The sequence below is a fragment of the Myxine glutinosa genome, chromosome 2, assembly GCF_964187855.1.
Source record: "Myxine glutinosa chromosome 2, kmMyxGlut1.1, whole genome shotgun sequence".
Lineage (NCBI taxonomy): Eukaryota > Metazoa > Chordata > Myxini > Myxiniformes > Myxinidae > Myxine > Myxine glutinosa.
In genome coordinates, this window is record NC_136262.1 from 230,061,048 (window position 1) to 230,081,577 (window position 20,530).

General features: G+C 41.0%; 1 protein-coding gene across 1 annotated transcript in view; it reads right to left on the bottom strand.

Moving 5' to 3' along the window:
- Positions 1-20,530, bottom strand: part of LOC137422153 (protein unc-13 homolog B) — a 745,568-nt gene that overhangs the window by 500,384 nt on the left and 224,654 nt on the right. Inside the window, exons 8-10 of the mRNA XM_068108912.2 lie at positions 18,454-18,532; positions 3,566-3,643; positions 2,214-2,433 (exon numbers count right to left, since the gene is read on the bottom strand). Coding sequence (XP_067965013.2) covers positions 2,214-2,433; positions 3,566-3,643; positions 18,454-18,532 — 377 coding nt within the window. The remainder of the gene's footprint in view (positions 1-2,213; positions 2,434-3,565; positions 3,644-18,453; positions 18,533-20,530) is intronic.

A 20,530-nucleotide genomic window follows, 5' to 3' on the forward strand; every position in this document is an offset into this window, starting at 1 on the left:
CTTGGCAAATCTCGTGAACAGCATGCCTCGACGTATACGTGCTCTCCTGAATGCTCGTGGGTGTTACACGAAGTACTGAACTGTAATTTTACTGTCCGTAATCCCATTCATAATTTAGCTTTTGTTTTTGTTGAAAATTTTTTTGGTTAATGTGCAAAATAAAGAGATACTTCTGGAAAACGTACAGAAGTTTAACACAGTACTGTCTGTGAATTGAGTTCGATATCAGTTTACATCACTTTCAAGGATCAATTTATTTGCTTCGAAATGTCAAATGTGGTTTTTGTTTCTTTTAAAGGTCACATTAACAAAATCTAGAATAATTTGAACATAATTCCAATGAACTTTTGGTTCTAAGTCATCTTGAAAAGTAAGTTCACCCCTACAAAAAAAAAATTCCATATTAAATGCCAAGTCTGTAGATAAAAGTTCAGATGTGCCAAGGAAAGACCTTATACAATGTAGAATGTCGAGGTGGAGGTTGGTTTTGGAGGCCAACTTAGATATGTGATTTGCCCAAGAGAGTTTGTGGCTGATTGTGAGGCACAAATGTTTGAGTGACTCTATTTCTTCAAGAGGTTTGTTAAAGAAGTTGTTGGGGAGGGTTCAGCCAGTGCTGGATTAAGCCTTGTCAGGGCCGGGGGCAAAGACTATTTCCGGGTCGGTGTAAACATGAGCACTACCACCGGAGCACAGGTTGTCTGGGGTTGAGTAAAGAATCTCTCATCTGTCTGGCTTATTTATATTTAGAGTTGAAAACAACAACAACAACATGCATTTTAAGGCCATTTTCCCTGCTAGAGCGGGGGTTAGCCTTGCGGTACCCATGACAATCTCTCCATCTTGCCCTATTTTCTGCATCTCTCCTTGTTAACCCCCTTGCCCGCATTTCCTCTTCCACCACCTTTAGCCAAGTCTTCCCCGGTCTTCCCCGTCCTCTACTTCCTTCTAAATTCATTTCCATCACTCTTCTCAACCAGTCACTTTCATCCTTCCTCAACACATGACCAAACCAAGTTGAAGAGATTACCAAGTTCATCCAAAAGTTGAAGGAGTTATAAAATACGTCTTTTTATTTTCCTCATTTAATTGATTACCCGCACACATACAAACACGGAACTCACCACACTCCTTATGCCGTCCACTCACTCAGAACAACTCACAGTCCTCCTTATGCCATCCACTCACTCGGAACAACTCACAGCCCTCCTTACGCCGTCCACTCACTCCGAACAACTCACAGCCCTCTTTGTGCCACCCACTCACTCGGAACAACTCACAGCCCTCCTTATGCCGTCCACTCACTCGGAACAACTCACAGCCATCCTTACGCCGTCCACTCACTAGGAACAACTCACAGCCCTCTTTGTGCCATTCACTCACTCGGAACAACTCACGGCCTTCTTTACATTGTTCACTCACACAGAACATCTCGAGGCCTTCTTTACACTGTTCACTCATCAGGAACATCGCACTACTCACACACCACGCACTCGCACTCGCATGATTCACTCGCATGTCCATACCACGCTATTTTAGTAAGAACAGAACAGATTACGAGTTTGGACCATGTCCAGACAGCTATTTTTGTTTGTAAAAGAGAAACTGCATAAAACATTTTATTCACTATTTTTTTTGAGCCGGTCAAGATCTGGGGCCAGGAGCAAATGCCCAATTTGCCCCCATTATAATCCGTCATTGGGTTCAGCAGGCAGTTCTTCTGAAGAAACAGAGTGATTGTGAGGTTTGTCAGGATTGAAAGACATATTCCAAGTTTTGTGAGGTTTGCCTGTGATTCCAACAAGGTCTGCAGAGAGGGAAGAGGGTGCTCCCTGCCTATATAATGGATGAGGCATCCTATGGCAAAGAAGGTAGTCATCAGCAAATACATAAAGAGGCTTTTCCAGAAAGTTAGAAATATCATTGATGAAGATTAGGAATAGGACTGGGCCCAGGACTCTGACGTGTGACACTACAGCCTTGACAGAGAGAGAATATGAGATGATCCCGTTGAGCGAGAAGTATGTGTTGACTATGAGAGTGGAGGAAGTCAATAAACAATGAGAGGATGTGGCGTTGCATGCCATCGGCAGAGACCAGACATGTCTAGAGAGACAGCCCAGACATGTCCAGAGATATATATATACACACACTCACATATACAGTATGGTTGAGTATCTGTGAGCACGACAAATATTGAGTGGTTGACTTACGCTGGAGGCAGTCAGCATTGAGAAGATCTTGGCACTTCTCATGGCATTTCACACCACACTCGGAGCATCTCATTCCTTGCCGTGCAATTCCCCAGAGTAGCCCTTCACACTCGTAGCAGTAGGTTGGTGCTGTGGCTGTCCACACCTCAAATTTGTGTGGAATAGTGCAGGAAATCGGGTAAATGAGCGCCTGCAACGTCTTCTTGTAAACATGATTTTTCTGCACGCACACACACAGGATGGTGGATATTTTAACACCTGGTAGGTCTCAGTACCATCTCCTGAGAAACACCCACGTTTGGAGACAGCAACCAAAAACAACAACTTACATGCACGCACACCCACACACACACATCACAGCTAAGTGTGGTCCAGAGCAGTATGGAACTCATCAGATGTTTAACTATGCAGCAACAGGCGCAGCTCAAAGCTTTTCTTATTTTATGGCGAATTATTCTGAGCACCTGATGGAATGTGTCCAAACTATAATGAACCACCCTTTGAGAACTTTCACATCTGACACACCGATGATTTACGTTATTAATTTCTCATCCACTTAAATGAGGTGAGCTACCCAAGTAATTTATAATGCACCGAAAGATTTTGAAGATTGGTGTGTTAATTAAGAACTTCTAAAGACATATATTTCATGCAAAGTAGGTCTGACGAAGAATTAATGCAAAGGTTATAAATCATACTGCCACAAACACTTGAAGCTCACAGGAGAATGAATGAAAGACCTGTGGATCAAACATGTGAGAATGATTGTGTTCGTATACACACACATGTGCGCGCACACACACACACACACACACACACACACACACACACACACACACACACACACACACACACACACACACACACACACACACACATTTGGAATTCTGCACAACTTTGTTGGCCTATTTGACATTCACACCTGACAGCATCGACTATATACAGTGGTGAGAAAAAGTTTGTGAACCCTTTAGAATTTTCTGTATTTCCGCATAAATTTGACCTAAACTGTGATCACGTCTACATACAAGTCCTAATAATAGATAGTGAGAACCTGGTTAAACAAATAGCACACAAAAAATCTACTTTTTCATTTATTATGCTGCATGATCCAACAGATATTATGTTGAAATTTGGATGACCTACCAATCTTTGTCCAATTAATGTAAAATACACCGACGTCTGTTCACTTCCTTTTACGGTAGTGCAATATATTTTATGTACAACCTCACCCACGAGCCCTTAGTCAATGTAAAAAAAAAACAATTCATATTTGTGCTCATTTTGTACCATTTGCCATCTGAATTTTCGGATGTCGAGGTCTCAGAACTCACTGTTGGTTAAGTACTTACAAGCTCATCATCATTGAGTGAAGCACGTGTTGCCATGGCAGACAGCAAGCCCCCTTTCCTTTGCATTGCGGCGAGAGACTGCAACACATTGGCAGGTCAAAATGAACATGTGAAGCTCATGTGCTCTGCTCGGATAAACGTGTGAACAACATGCAATATATATATACATATATATATGTACTAGTATAAAGCCTGTCAAAAATGACGGGTTCGAACAGTTTATCTGATGTTGCAGCCTCGTGAGCGTGCCAAAGTCTAAAGCCTGGCCTAGTGCAAAGTGTGCTTCGATCTTTTTTATTCATTCGACATCATATATACGTAAATGAACACTTGTTTTACTCTGTGCGCATTGCACATCATGTGCAGCGAATTTCACTTGTCTGCGCCTTGTATTTATTGTTATTTTAAAAATGCTTCTGTGCACCGCCCGCGAGGCTCGGGTTTTCAAGCCACCATCTACAATTCCAATAGAAGAGACATAATAACTCTTATATGAAAAATGTTTTCAAGTTTGTTTCATCTTCAAAAATAGACCGCAGTGGACACACATTCGTGGTGAAAGATTGGCCTTTTAAAACCTCACTCAAATCGTTCTTATGAAAGGGGACAAACATCTGTACAAACACACAAACAGACATTGTGTTTTGTATGACATATACTAGAATATAAGACCCGTCGCTTCGCTGACAGAAATACCATTGTTGCTGTGATAGCTAATATATGGGGGAAGAAAAAAAAAAGGATTCCTGGCAGTCCTGGTCTCCATGCTGGGATAACCAATGTCATGTGGTGGCATTTGCAGTTTTGACATGCGTGTCCATTTGCCCATTAATTTTTTTTTTTTAACTTTTTTGGTGATCACAAACACTCCTAAGAGTTACGCGAAACCACCATTGTTGGATTTATTGAAATCCGTTCTCAAGTTATAACACGACAAACAGATACAGACACGGCTCCTTTTATAATATATGTATGTATATATATATATATATATATATATATATATACATACATATACACTTACATATCCTGAAAAAAATGAAAGAACAAATAATAAAACATCATATAAACACAAATGCACAGATACTGTAAAAGATTTAAGCAAATACCTTTCAAATCAAACATATTTGAAAATATGCTCTTTGATAAAGCTAAACTGTCTGCACAGCTCCATTTCCACCACTTCTTTCCCTTTTTGTGAAACATTATCAATAAGATTAACTGTCAATACAAAGATCAACTCTCATTGACCTTTGTAAGCACAAATCTGGAAAGCATAAAATTCAAGACAATATGCACATCACAAAAATGCTTTGCAGAAACAAAGTAGCCCATCGAGCGAGAAGCTCAGAGATTTGGTGGAGTGGCACTGCAGGAGAAATAAAGATATTATAAAATAACATTTTTGAATAATTGTTATTTCAAATAGAAAGCCCAGGTGCTCTGTTTTCTAAACATTACAAGCCTTCATTATTCCTAAACAAAATTGGCAATGTATGGATGAAGAGAAAGTCAAAACACCATTAAAAACACTGATGTTTCTGGACCTTTTCTACTTGTGTTGAGTTACATGTCTGCAAGGCTTGCGCTATCCATCAGAGAAAACAAAATTCCCGCTTGAACAAAAGACTTACAGAAATACAACATTTCCAACATCGAGTATTTGTTATGTCCGTGACCAAAGAATGTGCGCATTATAAGCCCACTGTGATTGCATGTCTGTTTCAGCAAATTGGATCTTTCAAATAATCATAAAACTCCATAATTCAAAAGGCAATTCCAATGTTTATTTATCAAAAAAAGTGAAAGAGAATGTGAAAATGGTTACCCAACGTACTTACCATTGCCTGTGGTACCGCCAAGGATGCATGGGAAAGAATTGAGGAAATATCCGTTAATAAAATTTACATCCAGTTACATACTGTTTTACACTTAGATTAGTTATAATCTAAAGAACAATTGTTACTCATCAGCAATATAATGACATTGATTCTTATAATAGTAATAATAATAATTATTATTATTACATAGTATTTATATATATATATATATATATATATATATATATATATATACACACACACATATATATATATTATTATTTTTTTTTTTTTTTTTTTTTAATATATATACATATATTATATAATATAATATATAATATATATAATAATAATAATAATTATTATTATTATTATCATTAGTTGAGTCTACTCTATACTGTGTGTGTGCTGTGTCGAAGTGACGACATGACTAGGATTGTAAACTTAGTCACAGAATCTCCTTCGGCAGCATCAACGGTCTGTATAGACCAATAGACCATGCTTCATGATCTGATGTCTAGTCTGTGGTCGAGTCGATGCCTAAAAATGTAAACCGTCAGCTTGGCGCTTCACAGGTTGGGCACTGGATTACAAAGAGCGCCGTCCCTCGATGGGACGTTCAGCTGTGAGCCCATCTGATAGCATTAGTTGCTGATCGTGAAAGATTGCACGTTCTTTCACAAGGAGTAGGTGGAATTATCACTGGCTCCATGACCAAATTCCTACCCAAATCAGCTCGAGTCAAATGGCAGGCCGAGCAAGCTGGATTGTGAAACAGGTTTGAGCATTCGGCCAATCTCACTTTCACGTGGGAGTAAGGGAAGTCATTACAGTATTATCATTATTGTTATTATTCTTATTATCGTGTTATCAATAATACTGTTAAGAAAATGAATATTATATCTGACGATAGAGAAGTTGATGGCAAGCCATCACGAATCCCCACGCTTCCCATCTAAGGCAAAGATTAAAGATGGGAAAACGTTCCACCAGGAATGACCCAATATCACATTTTGAGTTGAAAATCACCCCCCCCCCCCCCCCATTTAGACCCCCTGTGACACCAAGTCCCCACCTGTTGTGGCATGAACAAGGGGTCAATGTAAAAAAAACGCCACATATTTCATCTGTCTCTTGATGTTTATTGCATATACAAAGTTCCATTTAAAACTGTTTTAAAATGTGCCCGTAATCGCATTTTTAGGTATTTCACCTTTTAACCCCACCCCAGGGGACAGAACCATAAATGACCTGCTCTTGTACCTTCTTGTTGGCCTGGTGTTGGCTTAGTGATTAGAGTGCCGGCTTGGGATCCTCGGATCCTGGGTTTGAATCCCAGTCGATCGCTGAATTAACACCAGGGGGGTTGACTCAGCCTGTCATCCTTCCGAGGTCGCCAAATTGAGTACCAGTTCACTGGTAATTCCCTGTGTGTCGCAAGAGGCGACGAACAGGGTTGGTGGTAGGAAGATCATCCGGTCATAAAACATTGCTTCAAAAAGGGGACCCCGGTGCCCGAAAAAGGCCAACCCCTGCTCTGCAGGGGAAAATGGCCTCTAATGGTGGTTCTTTCGCTTCTTTCTTCTTGTACTTTCTTGCCATGTGGTGATAATAACTACCAGGTTTGGTGAATTTCTGCCCAACCGTATAGGAGGAGATAGCGTGACAGACAGACAGAATGAAATGAATGAATGAAATGAATGAATGAATGATCGTTTTAAGGCCATTTTCCCCGCTACAGCGGGGGTTAGCCTTGCGGGCCCCATGACAATCATAATGGTTCCTTGTTTGAGGCAATGTTTTATGGCCGGGTGCCCTTCCTGACGCCAACCCTCAGTTGCCTCTTACGATGCGCAGGGATACGGTGTACCTATTCTAAACCAGGGTACACACCAGGATCATTCATCCCAGCAAGCTGGTACTCAATTTTCCAACCTTGGAAGGATGACAGGCTGAGTCAACCCCCCTGGTGTTAATTTAGCGATCGACTGGGATTCGAACCCAGGATCCTAGGATCCCAAGCCGGCACCCTAACCGCTAAGCCAACACCAGGCTTTAGACAGAGCCGATTACAATTTACCCCCGCTTGTTTTTTCAAAAAGCGTCGTGACAAATACATTGTAAGAACAGGATAAATACATTGACAAGATAAATACGTATTTCAAATACATTGACAAGATAAATACGTATTTCAAATACATTGACAGGACAAATCATCATTAAGTTTCAGGTTAAAAGGATGCCGCAATGCCGCATCCCCAATTGAGAAACTACCCTAATATATCAAAATCTGTAGATTTGTGGCAGTGACCTGGAGAAAGAAAAATCTTTACAGGCTGCTGGAATCACAAAATAATGATGGCTTCGTCAAAAACAACGTTCAAATGTCTCCAATGTGTATGCACATGGGGTCATTCAGAAAGTTCTACAAACTAAAAAAATATATATATATATATATATCCAAGAAATATATATATATGTATATCCAAATATAATTTCAGTTCTCCAGCTTTCAATGAGCGCACATAATGACGTCACTGCCATGTACATACGCTCTGCCTGTCAAGCTCTCAAGAGAACCCTCAGACAGAGCAGAATTTTGATCTTAGTTCAGATACTGTCATAAGTGTATGAAAAACTGACAGTTACCGACCTGGATTCGCCCTTTTGGGGCTCATCAGGGCAACACAGTGAGTCCTGCATACACTTATGACTCTGAAAACCTCCGAATTAAGGTACAGCATAGCTGGATGGGATACCTTAATGGCGGTTCACCACTGATGGTATGAAATCGCATATGAACTGGTATATAACCGAAAAGGTTTTCAGAGTCATAAGTGTATGCAGGACTCACTGTGTTGCCCTGATGAGCCCCAAAAGGGCGAAACCAGGTCGGTAACTGTCAGTTTTTCATACACTTATGACAGTATCTGAACAAAGATCAAAATTCTGCTCTGTCGGATGGTTCTCTTGAGAGCTTGACAGGCAGAGCGTATGTACATGGCAGCGACGTCATTACGTGCGCTCATCGAATTGCTCATTACTCCATGCACATATATATATATATATATATATATATATATATATATATATATATATATATATATATATATATATTCCATTATATACAGTCACGTGAAAAAGTAAGTACACCCCATGTAAAGTTTTGACTTTTTCAACATACAGCTATTTGATCTTCATTTCAACAATATTGATAGATAAAGGTGATATAATATAACAAATATCATGAAACATTTACATTTTGTAGTCCATTGTATAATTTAAATAAACATAAATGCAAATTTCGCATGTGGAAAAAGTAAGTACACCCTTGGCTCTAATCGGTGGTATTGCCCCCTTTGGCAGAAACAACCTCAAGTAGGCGTTTCTTATAACTGTCTACCAGTCTCTGACATCGACTGGGAGAAATTTTTGCCCACTCCTCCATGCAGAATTCTTTCAGGTGTGCGATGTTTGAGGGTTTTTTTGCATGCACAGCTCGTTTCAAATCCCCCCACAACATCTCGATGGGATTGAGATCCGGGCTTTGACTTGGCCATTCCAGAACCCTCCATTTCTTTCTTTTCAGCCATTCCTTGGTGGATTTACTGGTATGTTTAGGGTCATTGTCATGTTGCAAGGTCCACCGTCGGTTGAGCTTCAACTTGCCGACAGATGGCCTCACATTATCCTCAAGCACCCTCTGGTACAATGAAGAATTCATCGTGAATTCTATGATGGTGAGCTGCCCAGGCCCTGATGCAGCAAAGCTGCCCCCAAACCATAATATTTCCACCACCATGCTTTACAGTTGGTATCAGGTTCTTGTGGTCAAATGCTGTCTTTGGTTTTCGCCAAACATGTCTTCTGGTACTGTGGCCAAATAGCTCTACCTTTGACTCATCTGTCCAGAGCACATTGTTCCAGAAGTGCTGGTCTTTGCCGAGGTGTTCATTGGAAAACTTTAGTCTTTCCCTGATGTTCTTTCTGGACAGCAAAGGTTTCCTCGTGGCACACCTCCCATGTAGATCAAATTTGTGCAGCCTCTTTCTAATGGTAGACTCGTGCACTTTGACATCAACAGTGGCAACAGCTACCTGTAGGTCCCGTGATGACATTCTGGGGTTCTTCGAGACTTCTTTCAGCTTCTTGCGGTCTGCTCTCTGGCTGAACTTGCTGGGGCGGCCTGGCCTGAACAAGTTAGCAGTTGTTTGGAATCTTCTCCACTTGTAGATGTTCTTCCGGACAGTCGAATGATTGATTTCAAATTGTTTGGAGATCTTTTTAAATCCCTTCCCAGACTCGTAGGCATCTACACACTTCATCTACACAGTCATCCCCACCTACACACTTCTTTCTGAAGGCCTCAGAGAGCTCTTTTGATCTAGGCATGGTGACGCCGCACACTTCAACAACAAATTGCAAACCAAACTAAATATCTGAGGTTTAAATATGACAGGTTCCTCCAAGATCCTCTCTGACGATGTTCTAATCATTTGCACCTGAGCTGGTGCACCTGATTCTAATTTTAGGTATTTGAAGTAGTGATAAATGTCGGGGTGTACTTACTGTTTCCACATGCGAAATTTGCATTTATGTTTATTTAAATTATTCAATGGAGTACAAAATGTAAATGTTTCATGATATTTGTTATATTATATCACCTTTATCTTTCAATATTGTTGAAATGAAGATCAAATAGCTGTATGTTGAAATATGTTGAAAAAGTCAAAACTTTACATGGGGTGTACTTACTTTTTCACGTGACTGTATATATAAATAATTTCTCCAATAACGTTGTGCAATATTTATGCTGACGGCTTAACAGTGCATTTGCATAAAGTAAGTAAAAGAAAAAGAACCACCTTCAGAGGCCATTTTCCCCCGCAGAGCAGGGATTGGCCTTTTTCGGGCACAGTGGTCCCCTTTTTTGAAGCAATGTTTTATGGCCGGATGTCCTTCCTCTCACCAACCCTGTTAGTCGCCTCTTGCGACACACAGGGAATTACCAGTGAACTGGTACTCAATTTGCCGACCTCAGAAGGATGACAGGCTGAGTCAACCCCCCTGGCATTAATTCAACGATCGACTGGGATTCAAAGCCAGGATCCTAGGATCCCAAGCCGGCACCCTAACCGCTAAGCCAACACCAGGCAAAGTAAGTAAAAGCAATAATTGGCTGAAAACAATTGGCTTTCGACTTCTGCAAAGTCGAAAAAGAGCGAATCACAAACTGTCGTTCGTTAAACTCCTGAAATGCGACCCTTATTAATAGCGAGTGAAAAATATAAAATTGAGATAAAGTGCCAAGAAAGAGCAAACGAGTGACAAGTGATTTTCTAATCCGTCAGCAAGTTATCGATTCAATTCTGAGCCAATTACATGTCATTATAGTGGAGAGCAAACCTCCGCACCAGCACTACGATGTTTAATAAGACTTCCTGATTGATAGATTTGATTTCAAACTAAATTTTCTTTTTCTCCCATCAGTTTTTACCAATTTTGAGCTTGGCAGAGGTGTGGAACTGTGTACATGATGAGAGCAACACTGCTTCATAAGACCCTTAGGCAAATGTCAGAATCAGGGCCTCTCACCCAGTGCAACCACTACATGGTACAGTGAGCAGATATCAAAGAGTGCTCACTGCTTTTCTCCAACCAAATTGATGGATATCCAGAAGCTTGCCACAAATTTGCCACATATGGGTAATGAGAAAGATTTTCTTAGCTTCAGGTCAAATGAAGTGTGGCCGTTCTATGTGCTCTATGAGACCACTTAGCTTGTTGCTGTACATATTGCCATTGTTCTCTGGACAACATCTACGGCTTCCCTTTGCAGAAACACTGCAATCTTTCCCCTGTATATGTGAAATTAATAACAATTATCTCAATCTATCATAAAAATCCCGGAAGAAGTTTCGGGAACTGAGTGGCGTGCTGACGAGGAGGGGAATGTCGTTGAAGCTGAAGGGAAAGGTGTATGCTGCATGTGTGAGAAGTGTTATGATTTATGGGAGCGAGACATGGGTCATGAACGTAAAGCAGCAACGAAGGTTGGAAAGGGTGGAAATGCGAATGGTTCGGTGGATGTGCGGAGTGTCATTGAGAGAGAGGAAGACAAATGATGAATTGCGAAAGATGATGGGAATAGAGCCTGTGATTGATGCTGTGAAGAAGAACAGGTTGAGATGGTTTGGTCATGTGTTGAGGAAGGATGAAAGTGACTGGTTGAGAAGAGTGATGGAAATGAATGTAGAAGGAAGTAGAGGACGGGGAAGACCGATAAAGACTTGGCTAAAGATGGTGGAAGAAGAAATGCGGGCAAGGGGGGTAACAAGGGGAGATGCAGAAAATAGGGCAAAATGGAGAACGTTGTCATGGGGCCCACAAGGCTAACCCCCGCTCTAGCAGGGAAAATGGCCTTAAAATGCTTGTTGTTGTTGTGTTGTCGTATCATAAAAACCAATCAGGTGTGGTGTGGGCCTTCACTTTAAGCATCTTAAAGCAACATTACAGTTCAATCAGTTCCCTTCATATTGCTATATCACATACACAGTATTGATTTCCACATGGTTTCCAAATGACCTAATTAACCTGAACAATATGTTTGTGTTCTGTATTAATCACGAACATCCCTGTATCTATCAGTGTCTTTTCTCGGGCAAAATGTTACCATATGCTTGGTTACCATAACCTGACCGACCTTCACACAAATTTAAGCATTGATAACCAAGCTTACCATAGTATATTTGCAAACAAATGGCCACCTCTTGTTGAGTTGCAAGTGCTTTCATTAAAGGACACTGAGGATTGATGCACAACAAACAATGATCCGGTTCCATCATTAAGACCCTGAAGTGATTTTAGAAACTTTGCCAGAAAAAACAAGAAAACAGCCGAGCAGAACAAGTGTGCAGCAAGAGCCATTATTTCCCCACCTACACACCTCATACCTTCCCCAGAATGGCTCGGTGCTTTCAATGAGGCTCAGATGGAAAATAATAACAAGGCCTGTAGTGCCCACATCGAGCACATACAGAGTGTATGTAATTTGCGCATAAGTAAATTATAAAGCAATGTTCAAAGACATTTGCTGTTGAAAGATCGTGGGAGGCTTTTGTGATTTATTTTATTTTAATTTGCTTTTGGTGTCCTCTGAGCTCCCTGGGTTTTCATGCTGACCTTCCCACCACCCTGCTAACACTTAACATTTTTCTTGTCTCTTTGTATTGAGCTTATTTGTCCTGGGGGTAAGTCACACTCCCCAAGGCCAAGGATACAGAATTTAACTATTAAGTTTTATAACTCCATTTGTGCTTAGTGATCCTTGTCACTTTTTTCTGCTTGCTAGGTATAAGCAACGGAGGAAAAACTATCGTACCAGCTTGTATGATAGATACACTGTTGGAGGAAGCCAAATAGAGCAAATACATAAAGGGAATTACCGGTACGCTTTATTGACTGAAGAGCACAAGAAAGGCAAACGTTGAGGGACATACAAGGTTGCTCACTTGCAATCTAATTTTAAAAGGGTCAAGCGTGATGGAACTGAACCTGAAAAGACCCATTTCAGAAATAAGGAGGGGCAGGCACCGGACGATTAAAGAACTGCTGCAGGTTGGGGCTGATTATATACAATTCAATGGTCACAATTTTCCAACCTAGTGGGGTTGGCCAAGGAAAGGTTGTGGCCCAAGTCTTTCACCAACTGGCTGGCACAGCCTGACATTCGATGAAGTGGGTTCGAACAAGAATTTGGAATTTGGTCAGGGTAATGGTTCGGTAATGGTTTGCCTACTTTCACGAAGAACCTTTAACCTTTAGGGCCTTCAGGATATTTAACATCCACCAACTAATGCTGGTGGATGGGACACCCAGTTTAACATCCATCTGAGGAACATCCATCACATCGATGCCTCTCCCTGCCTGCAAAACATCAGGATGACAGTTTATAGCTGGGCCGACATTCAAACCTAGGATAGATAGATCGGCGGTGAGACGGCATACCTCTAGCCTATCCCACCAACTAGGTTGTAGCACATGGGAGAATAAGACAATAGATGGAGAAAGGATCAAACACTGACCTCAGTCAGTGAAAATAAAGCAGACATGTGGGGAGGAGGAAGCAGAGAACTATGCAGAAGAAACCTAGTTGAAGGTAAGTAGCAGTGTTGATATGAGATAATGGTAACTAGGTACCATGAATGAAAGTTTTCTTGTTTGTTTGTCCAGTTTGCCTGGACATCGAGAAACTGCTCCACAGGGAAAAGAAAAGAGCAGAAAAATAATGATGGTGAGCGGTCAGCTTGGACCTACGCGTATCGAGTTGGTCAATGAATGTGTTTCAGTTTTGAGGTCTAGGGATGGGCAAATATGTAAAAAAAAAACGAGGATAAGTGTTACAGTTTCGTCACTTCCGCCTTTGTTGTTATTATGTACTTTTAGGATTTTTAGTTTCAGGTAAGATTGTTGTTACGATTTTTGTGTGAAATGGAGATGACTTTAGTAAAAGGTAAAAATAAATGTTTGTGAAGGAAAAAGGAAAACTTGGCAAAGAAACCGGAAGAGGGGAGAGGAAGAGATGGCCATGAGGAGGAGACAGCTGTGAATCACATCGAGGCTGCGAGCAGACTTTTTAGCCGCGTCGCAGACGCTGCTCATAGAGTGCCCTCTGCTGTTGTTGTTGTTCTTCTTCTTGTTCTTCTTGTTCTTGCAGAGAAGACAAAACCTCAAAGCTCCACCCATTCTGGGAACCATAGCTCCACCCATTCTGGGAGAGCCTTCATATAAACAAATATCCACCATTTTATTAACTCGCATAGCTTTGAGGCCTGTTTTGTAGGCCCGTGGTGTCTTCCTCTCTCACACAGTTTTATTTCAAATCAAATTCGATATATCATTTCATTTTTCACAGTCGCTAACATAGTTTTAGACTCGGTTGAAAAAAAACGGGAAGAAAATCCGATGAAAGTTGCCATTTATAGAACGAAATGAATTCTCAAAGGCCTGTAACTTCAAGTCCATTGAGATTTTTTTTTTTTAAATCGCGGCATGGTCAGTCATACACCGCCCGAAATAAGAGACGGGAAAATGCCGAGATATATATATTTTGTTTAAATCGCGGCATGGTCAGTCATACACCGCCCGAAATAACAGACGGGAAAATGCCGAGATATATTAAAAATTCGTCCATTTGATGACAATCGTCACGATGAAATATTTAATTTATACGTCGTCACAATAATGTGGAGAGAGGAGCATAGCTTCGTTCACGTGTCGCCACACACGGGAAATTGCCGAGATATATTTTTTTTAAATCGCGGCATGGTCAGTCATACACCGCCTGAAATAACAGACGGGAAAATGCCGAGATATATTAAAAATTCGTCCATTTGATGACAATCGTCACGATGAAATATTTAATTTATACGTCGTCACAATAATGTGGAGAGAGGAGCATAGCTTCGTTCACGTGTCGCCACACACGGGAAATTGCCGAGATATATATTTTTTTAAATCGCGGCATGGTCAGTCATACACCGCCTGAAATAACAGACGGGAAAATGCCGAGATATATTAAAAATTCGTCGCCACACACGGGAAATTGCCGAGATATATTTTCACTTTGCACAAAAATAACATCAAGTAATCGAATCAATAGGAATGTCCTGTGCCTATAACATCGACGTTATAGGCACAGCTGCATCTAGGCATTGTGTAACATCGACGCGGCTTTTGTTTTAATTAAAACTTTTTGTACTTGTTTTTATATTGTCGCGAATATGTTGAGGCTTCCCAGGAGAGGGATTGCCCGCGACATCGTCACATATTGTGATTGCAATTAAACCTGCATCTCAGGTTTTATCACCAAGTGTGAGCTATTGTTGGGGGGGGGGGAGACAAGCGCCTCCATTACAAGCCGATCCGCAATTTTCCCTCGAAAAGACCATCCGCCTGGTGTTTCTCATTGGGATTTCCATGTCGACCTCATCGTGTGGAGCGCCGTTGGTTCATATCGGCTCAATTCCCATATCGACCTCTCACCTCGAAACTCCTCATTCGCAGTCCCACTGATAACTGCCTGTTCTTGTCGTTCTGCACGATTTCCACCTTCACCCCGGGTGGGGATTCGTGCACGGACGTTGGGAGTGTTACATTCCACTCACGTTTGGCGTATCGTGAGTTCCTTGCTTTGAGAGAATTGGGGAATGATGGTACCATCATATGTATTGTTCATTTGATGCAAGTGATATTTTCATTGTACTTTCTGTAAGAGTGTTATTATTGTGTATGTGAGAGTTCTTAATACAATTACTTGTTTTGTTCTACAATTGCATTGGTGTGGTTTTACCATGGTTTATTAGAACACTCAAAATAACAAATCTTTCTGCCGCGTTCCCTCTCGAGACTCTGAGGGGCACCGTAACCGGAGTTTGGGGAGGTAATATGTAACAATAAGGAAAGCCAAGTTACAAGCTGGTAGGAGTTAGGAAGGTCATTAACCTGTCTGCAGTGGCAGAGGAGCGGTCGCTGAGTTTCAGTCATCTCAAATCCTACCAAGAGCACTGTCAGGATTCCAGAGTTGCCAGAAGTGCAAGATGCCGTGAAATTCTTTCCATATCTTGCACTTGTCAGGTTTCATATTAATCTTCAGGATCATATTCTGTTAGGGTATGGTTATTTAAGGTTATTTCAGAACGAGATAAAAGATCCCAGTTGAGAGATAGCATGAAAACTTTTGCTATTACTCGAGTTGAAAGTCACTTTTCAGATGCACGACCTATTGTTGATCTCATACAGGTCAGCAGAAAGTGAAGCAATCAAATCAATCACTATATTATATCGATTTATTTAATTAGAAGCAAATTGTAAAATGCTTTGCTTCGAATAAAGCAGTAACAAAAGTAAACGAAAATTAAGAAAAAATAGTTGTAAAAGATGTGATTTTAGGAGAGATTCGTTGGGTTCCACAAACCTTGATCACCAAACGTCTTCATGGCAATTACCAGTAGAGCACAGATCTTTGATCCTAGCTTTCTTGCGAAGTTATGAAGTGTGATTATGTCAGAAACATAAGCAGAAACCAATTTATGTTTGGCTTTAAAGTCCATCAGCAAATTTCAAATCTAGCCATTTTTTCTCTGACTAATTGTTAACACCCAAAGCGTCAGCTTCTCCTTTCTTCCCGTGGTGGTTAGCATACCAAAATCGACGTCCTATTGATTTCATGCATTGTTCTACCTGTCTGCCAATGCAGATCCATTGTCCTACGAGCAAGACAAATTATTCATTGTTTCTATTGGTGTACTGGGAGCAAGTGAAATGCAGCTTCGGAGAATTGCATTGGTGTGATCAAATTTGCAAACCTTCCAACCACATGCTGAATAGGATGTAAGGGGAAAGGCTGCCAAAAGTGAGTTGCAGTTATCCAAGCACAACATTATGACAGAATAAATTAGAATTGAGAAATTTTAGCAATATGTTGAACATAGACAATCGTTGGTTCCATAGGGCCACCTAAATTTAAAACTCCTGAAGCATAGGTCAGATAGTGATCCCAAAGTATCACCACCTGTGTTGGATATTTTCAAAAACGGATGAAGAGCCAAAGGTCATCATGTTGATCTTAGCAGCAGTGAGTTTGAGAAAGTTGATGGGCAACCATGTTTGAATTGCAGATAGACATGAATTTGGAGTTGCAGGAGACAGCACATCGCCAAGAAGCTTATCCTTGACACAGACAATGAACAATAATTGAGCTTTATTGTTTCTACTGCATTCTTGCTGGAGCTCCTCTCTTCCCAGACATGGGGTCATTTACAATTGAAATTCAGATTATCAATTTGTATCTATTATCATTCCACATCACAAACAAATTTTGTAAATTATAAACCTAAGAAGCAGAACTATAATCTGGATTTCAATTTTACAAACCCCGGGTTTCAATTTCATGTCTTGGAAGATGGGAAATCCAGCAATAATGCCATATAAGCAATAACGCTCATCTATCTATAATTCCAGTAATCTCTGTGTGTATGTATGTATGTATGTATGTATGTATGTATGTATGTATGTATGTATGTATGTATGTATGTATGTCTGTGACCGCTGTTTCTCGACAACCACGGGTCCGATATACTTTAAACTTGCCAGGTATATTGCTGGGGACCCGAGGATGTGCCTTTTCAAGGTTTGAAATTAATCGGACAAGTAGTTACCGAGCTATGTCCAAAAAACGATTCAACCAATCAGAGAGCAGCGAGCTATCACGTGTGCCGAACGTGGCGAACAGACTCTGCCTCGGACGGCACATTTGAGAGCGTATTCATTTATTTCACGTTGGCAAACTATGTTGGCGTTAAACTATGTTTTAAAACTAATTAAAACTAATTTGCGATTCATCGTAACTGCGATTTGCGACCTTCCGGACAGTGAAGACTTCACTTCCGGCGGCCAATCACAGAACGAGCCGAGCCGAGCGCGTGCGCCATTATGGTTCGTAATTCGATTTCTTCCGGAGAAAATAATAATTTCTCGATTTCTTATGCGCATTATTTCTCCCAATTCAGTCAGAGCGAAGGGCGGAAGCGAAGAGCGTTGTTTTTTTTGTTTACGGGCGTACGGGCGTACGGGCGGGGTAGAGCGTACGGGTAGCGTTTTTTTTTTTTTTTGGCAAGGAACGGGCACCCACGTACGGGCATGCCCTAGTTCTTCAAAATGTGAATGTCAAGTAAAGCTGGCTGAAAGTGTAACACAGCCAGGTTGATCAGAGTCTGATTTGGTTTTATTAAGTGGAAGATGTGGGAGATGAGAGCAAGCTGTACGTAGACCTTGTGGTTAAACTAATTCAGGAGGGGATCCCAGCAATGCCCCCCAGAAAATGATGCTACCCACAGCCCTGTGCTGCACACAAAAGAAGAATAAAAAGGAGGATAGGATCACACCATCAGTTTACAGATCAGGCCAAGTTTGGTTCATAATCAGAACTAATTGGGTTCAGTTAAGTGCATGAATATGTCCATTTCTGCTGTGACTGTGAGTGTTGTTCACCAAAAACATCCGACTCACCACATCACTGACGAGTGGGATCGTTTTCCGTCTCCGCAGGTTTGGCATGCTGTCAATGCCATATAGGCCACTGCCTGGTCTGCAGAAAGGAATCGCAAGCAGGTTTTTGGTCATACTGTGTTGAAAGACTTAGCTTTCATATTAATAGAAAGAGGCTTGATATGAGCCAACCTCCACTCGATAACAATATCCATTGACAAAGAACCTCTATTGTTTTCTCATTTCAAATTCCAATAACATCATACATCATTAAAATCAAGGAATAATATTACAATATTTAACTATAGGGCAGTGGGAGGGCAAGGGGTCTGAGAAAGGAGTCTTGTGGAGGTGGAGGTTTGATAGAGACACAAATGAATAACAATATATAAAACGGGAAACGAGTGCAGCAAAATGTCCGATGTTTCACAGGGCATTAAACAAGCTAGTTATAGGTGATACTGATGAAAGTTGCTTGAACAACTAAATGCATGTGTTCAGGAGAATATAATAACATGGATAAAAGGTTATGATTGCACCCCTAAATTCTCCCCAGTAAGGGAGGAGGAAGGGCCTAAAATGAGAAGTGAAGGAAAACAGGCCTGATTTGGGATTAGGCATAAGCAGATATTATATTAGCCTGGTGTTGGCATAACGGTTCAAGGTGCCTGGCTTGAGATCTTATGGTCATGAGGTTGAACCCCTTGTGGTCCGTTGAATTAACACCAGGTGAGTTGACTCAGCCTGTCATCCTTCCGAGGTCGGCAAATTGAGTACGAGCTTACTGGAAATGGGGGAGGTGTGGGGGGGGGGGGTGGAGGGCTCATTGCATCAGTGGCACAACTGTGCCCCCAGAAAATCGTGCATCCAAGCAGTCACAGGCTGCATACGAATCACCACCACCACAATACCATATTGATGAAGAAACTTATGCTGAAATTCAAAATAAATTACTTTATGCTTGGCCATTTTGGCCATCTGCTGCATGTCTGCGTGCCTCTGCGCTGTCTGTGTCGGCCTACTCATGCACAAGCCAAAATTACACAACAGAAGTTTTCAGTTTTCCAAAACTCACACACATAATTTTGCTTCCACAAATGTTATTATGCATTATTATTTCTCAACAATCTAATCTGAGTGCCGCAGCAGGAGATTTGAAAAGAATAATATCAACATTTGGTGTATTTGCAATTTTGGACTTTGGTCTACTGTACTTGCATTTCCCCTCTGTGAAGGTTATCTGTGTCGAAACTTTATTGAAAGCTTCATATCAATTTTAATAAATCAAATAAGCTGATCTGTCAAGATGCAAGTCAATGTTGACACAGGAGGTGGTATATAGGCCACTGATGCCCCTGCCATATTCATGAACCCCACAACCAAATCATTCAAGCCATGAACACACTGGCCCTCCGTGACACCAACCACACCCACATCACAAAACACTATCCAACCTGATGTACACTCAATGGGAAGGAGAGAGGCGGTGACGATGTACAGTGCCCTCCATAAGTATGAGAACAGTGAAGTCAAATTTGTTATTGTTGCTATATACTCAAGAAATCTGGATTTGAGATCAAAAGATGAATATGAGGCAAGAGTACAGAAGGTGAGATTTTATTTATTGGTATTTCAGTGCATGCAGATCATACTACTGTAGAACAATTGCATTTGTATTGTTCATTCCCCCCATTTTTAGGTTGGCATAAGTATTGGAACAGATTAACTTAAAGTAAATTAAAGTAGTATGATAGTTAGTATTTGGTTGCATATCCTTTGCATGTAATAACTACATGGAGCCTGTGACCCATCGACATCACCAAGCACTCCCATGGAGATGCTTTTCCAAGCCTTTCATGAAGCCATTTTCAGTTGTAGTTTGTTTTGGGGGGTTTCTGACATTAGTCTCCTCTTCAGCAAATGCAAAGCATGCTCCATTGGATTTAAATCAGGAGATTGACTTGGCCATTCCAAAACCTTCCACTTTTCCCGAATGAATTCCTTGGTTGCTTTGACAGTGTGTTTTGGGTCATCGTCTTGCTGCATGGTGAAGCGCTACCAAGTGAGTTTGGAGGCATTTTCTTGTACATAAGCAGAG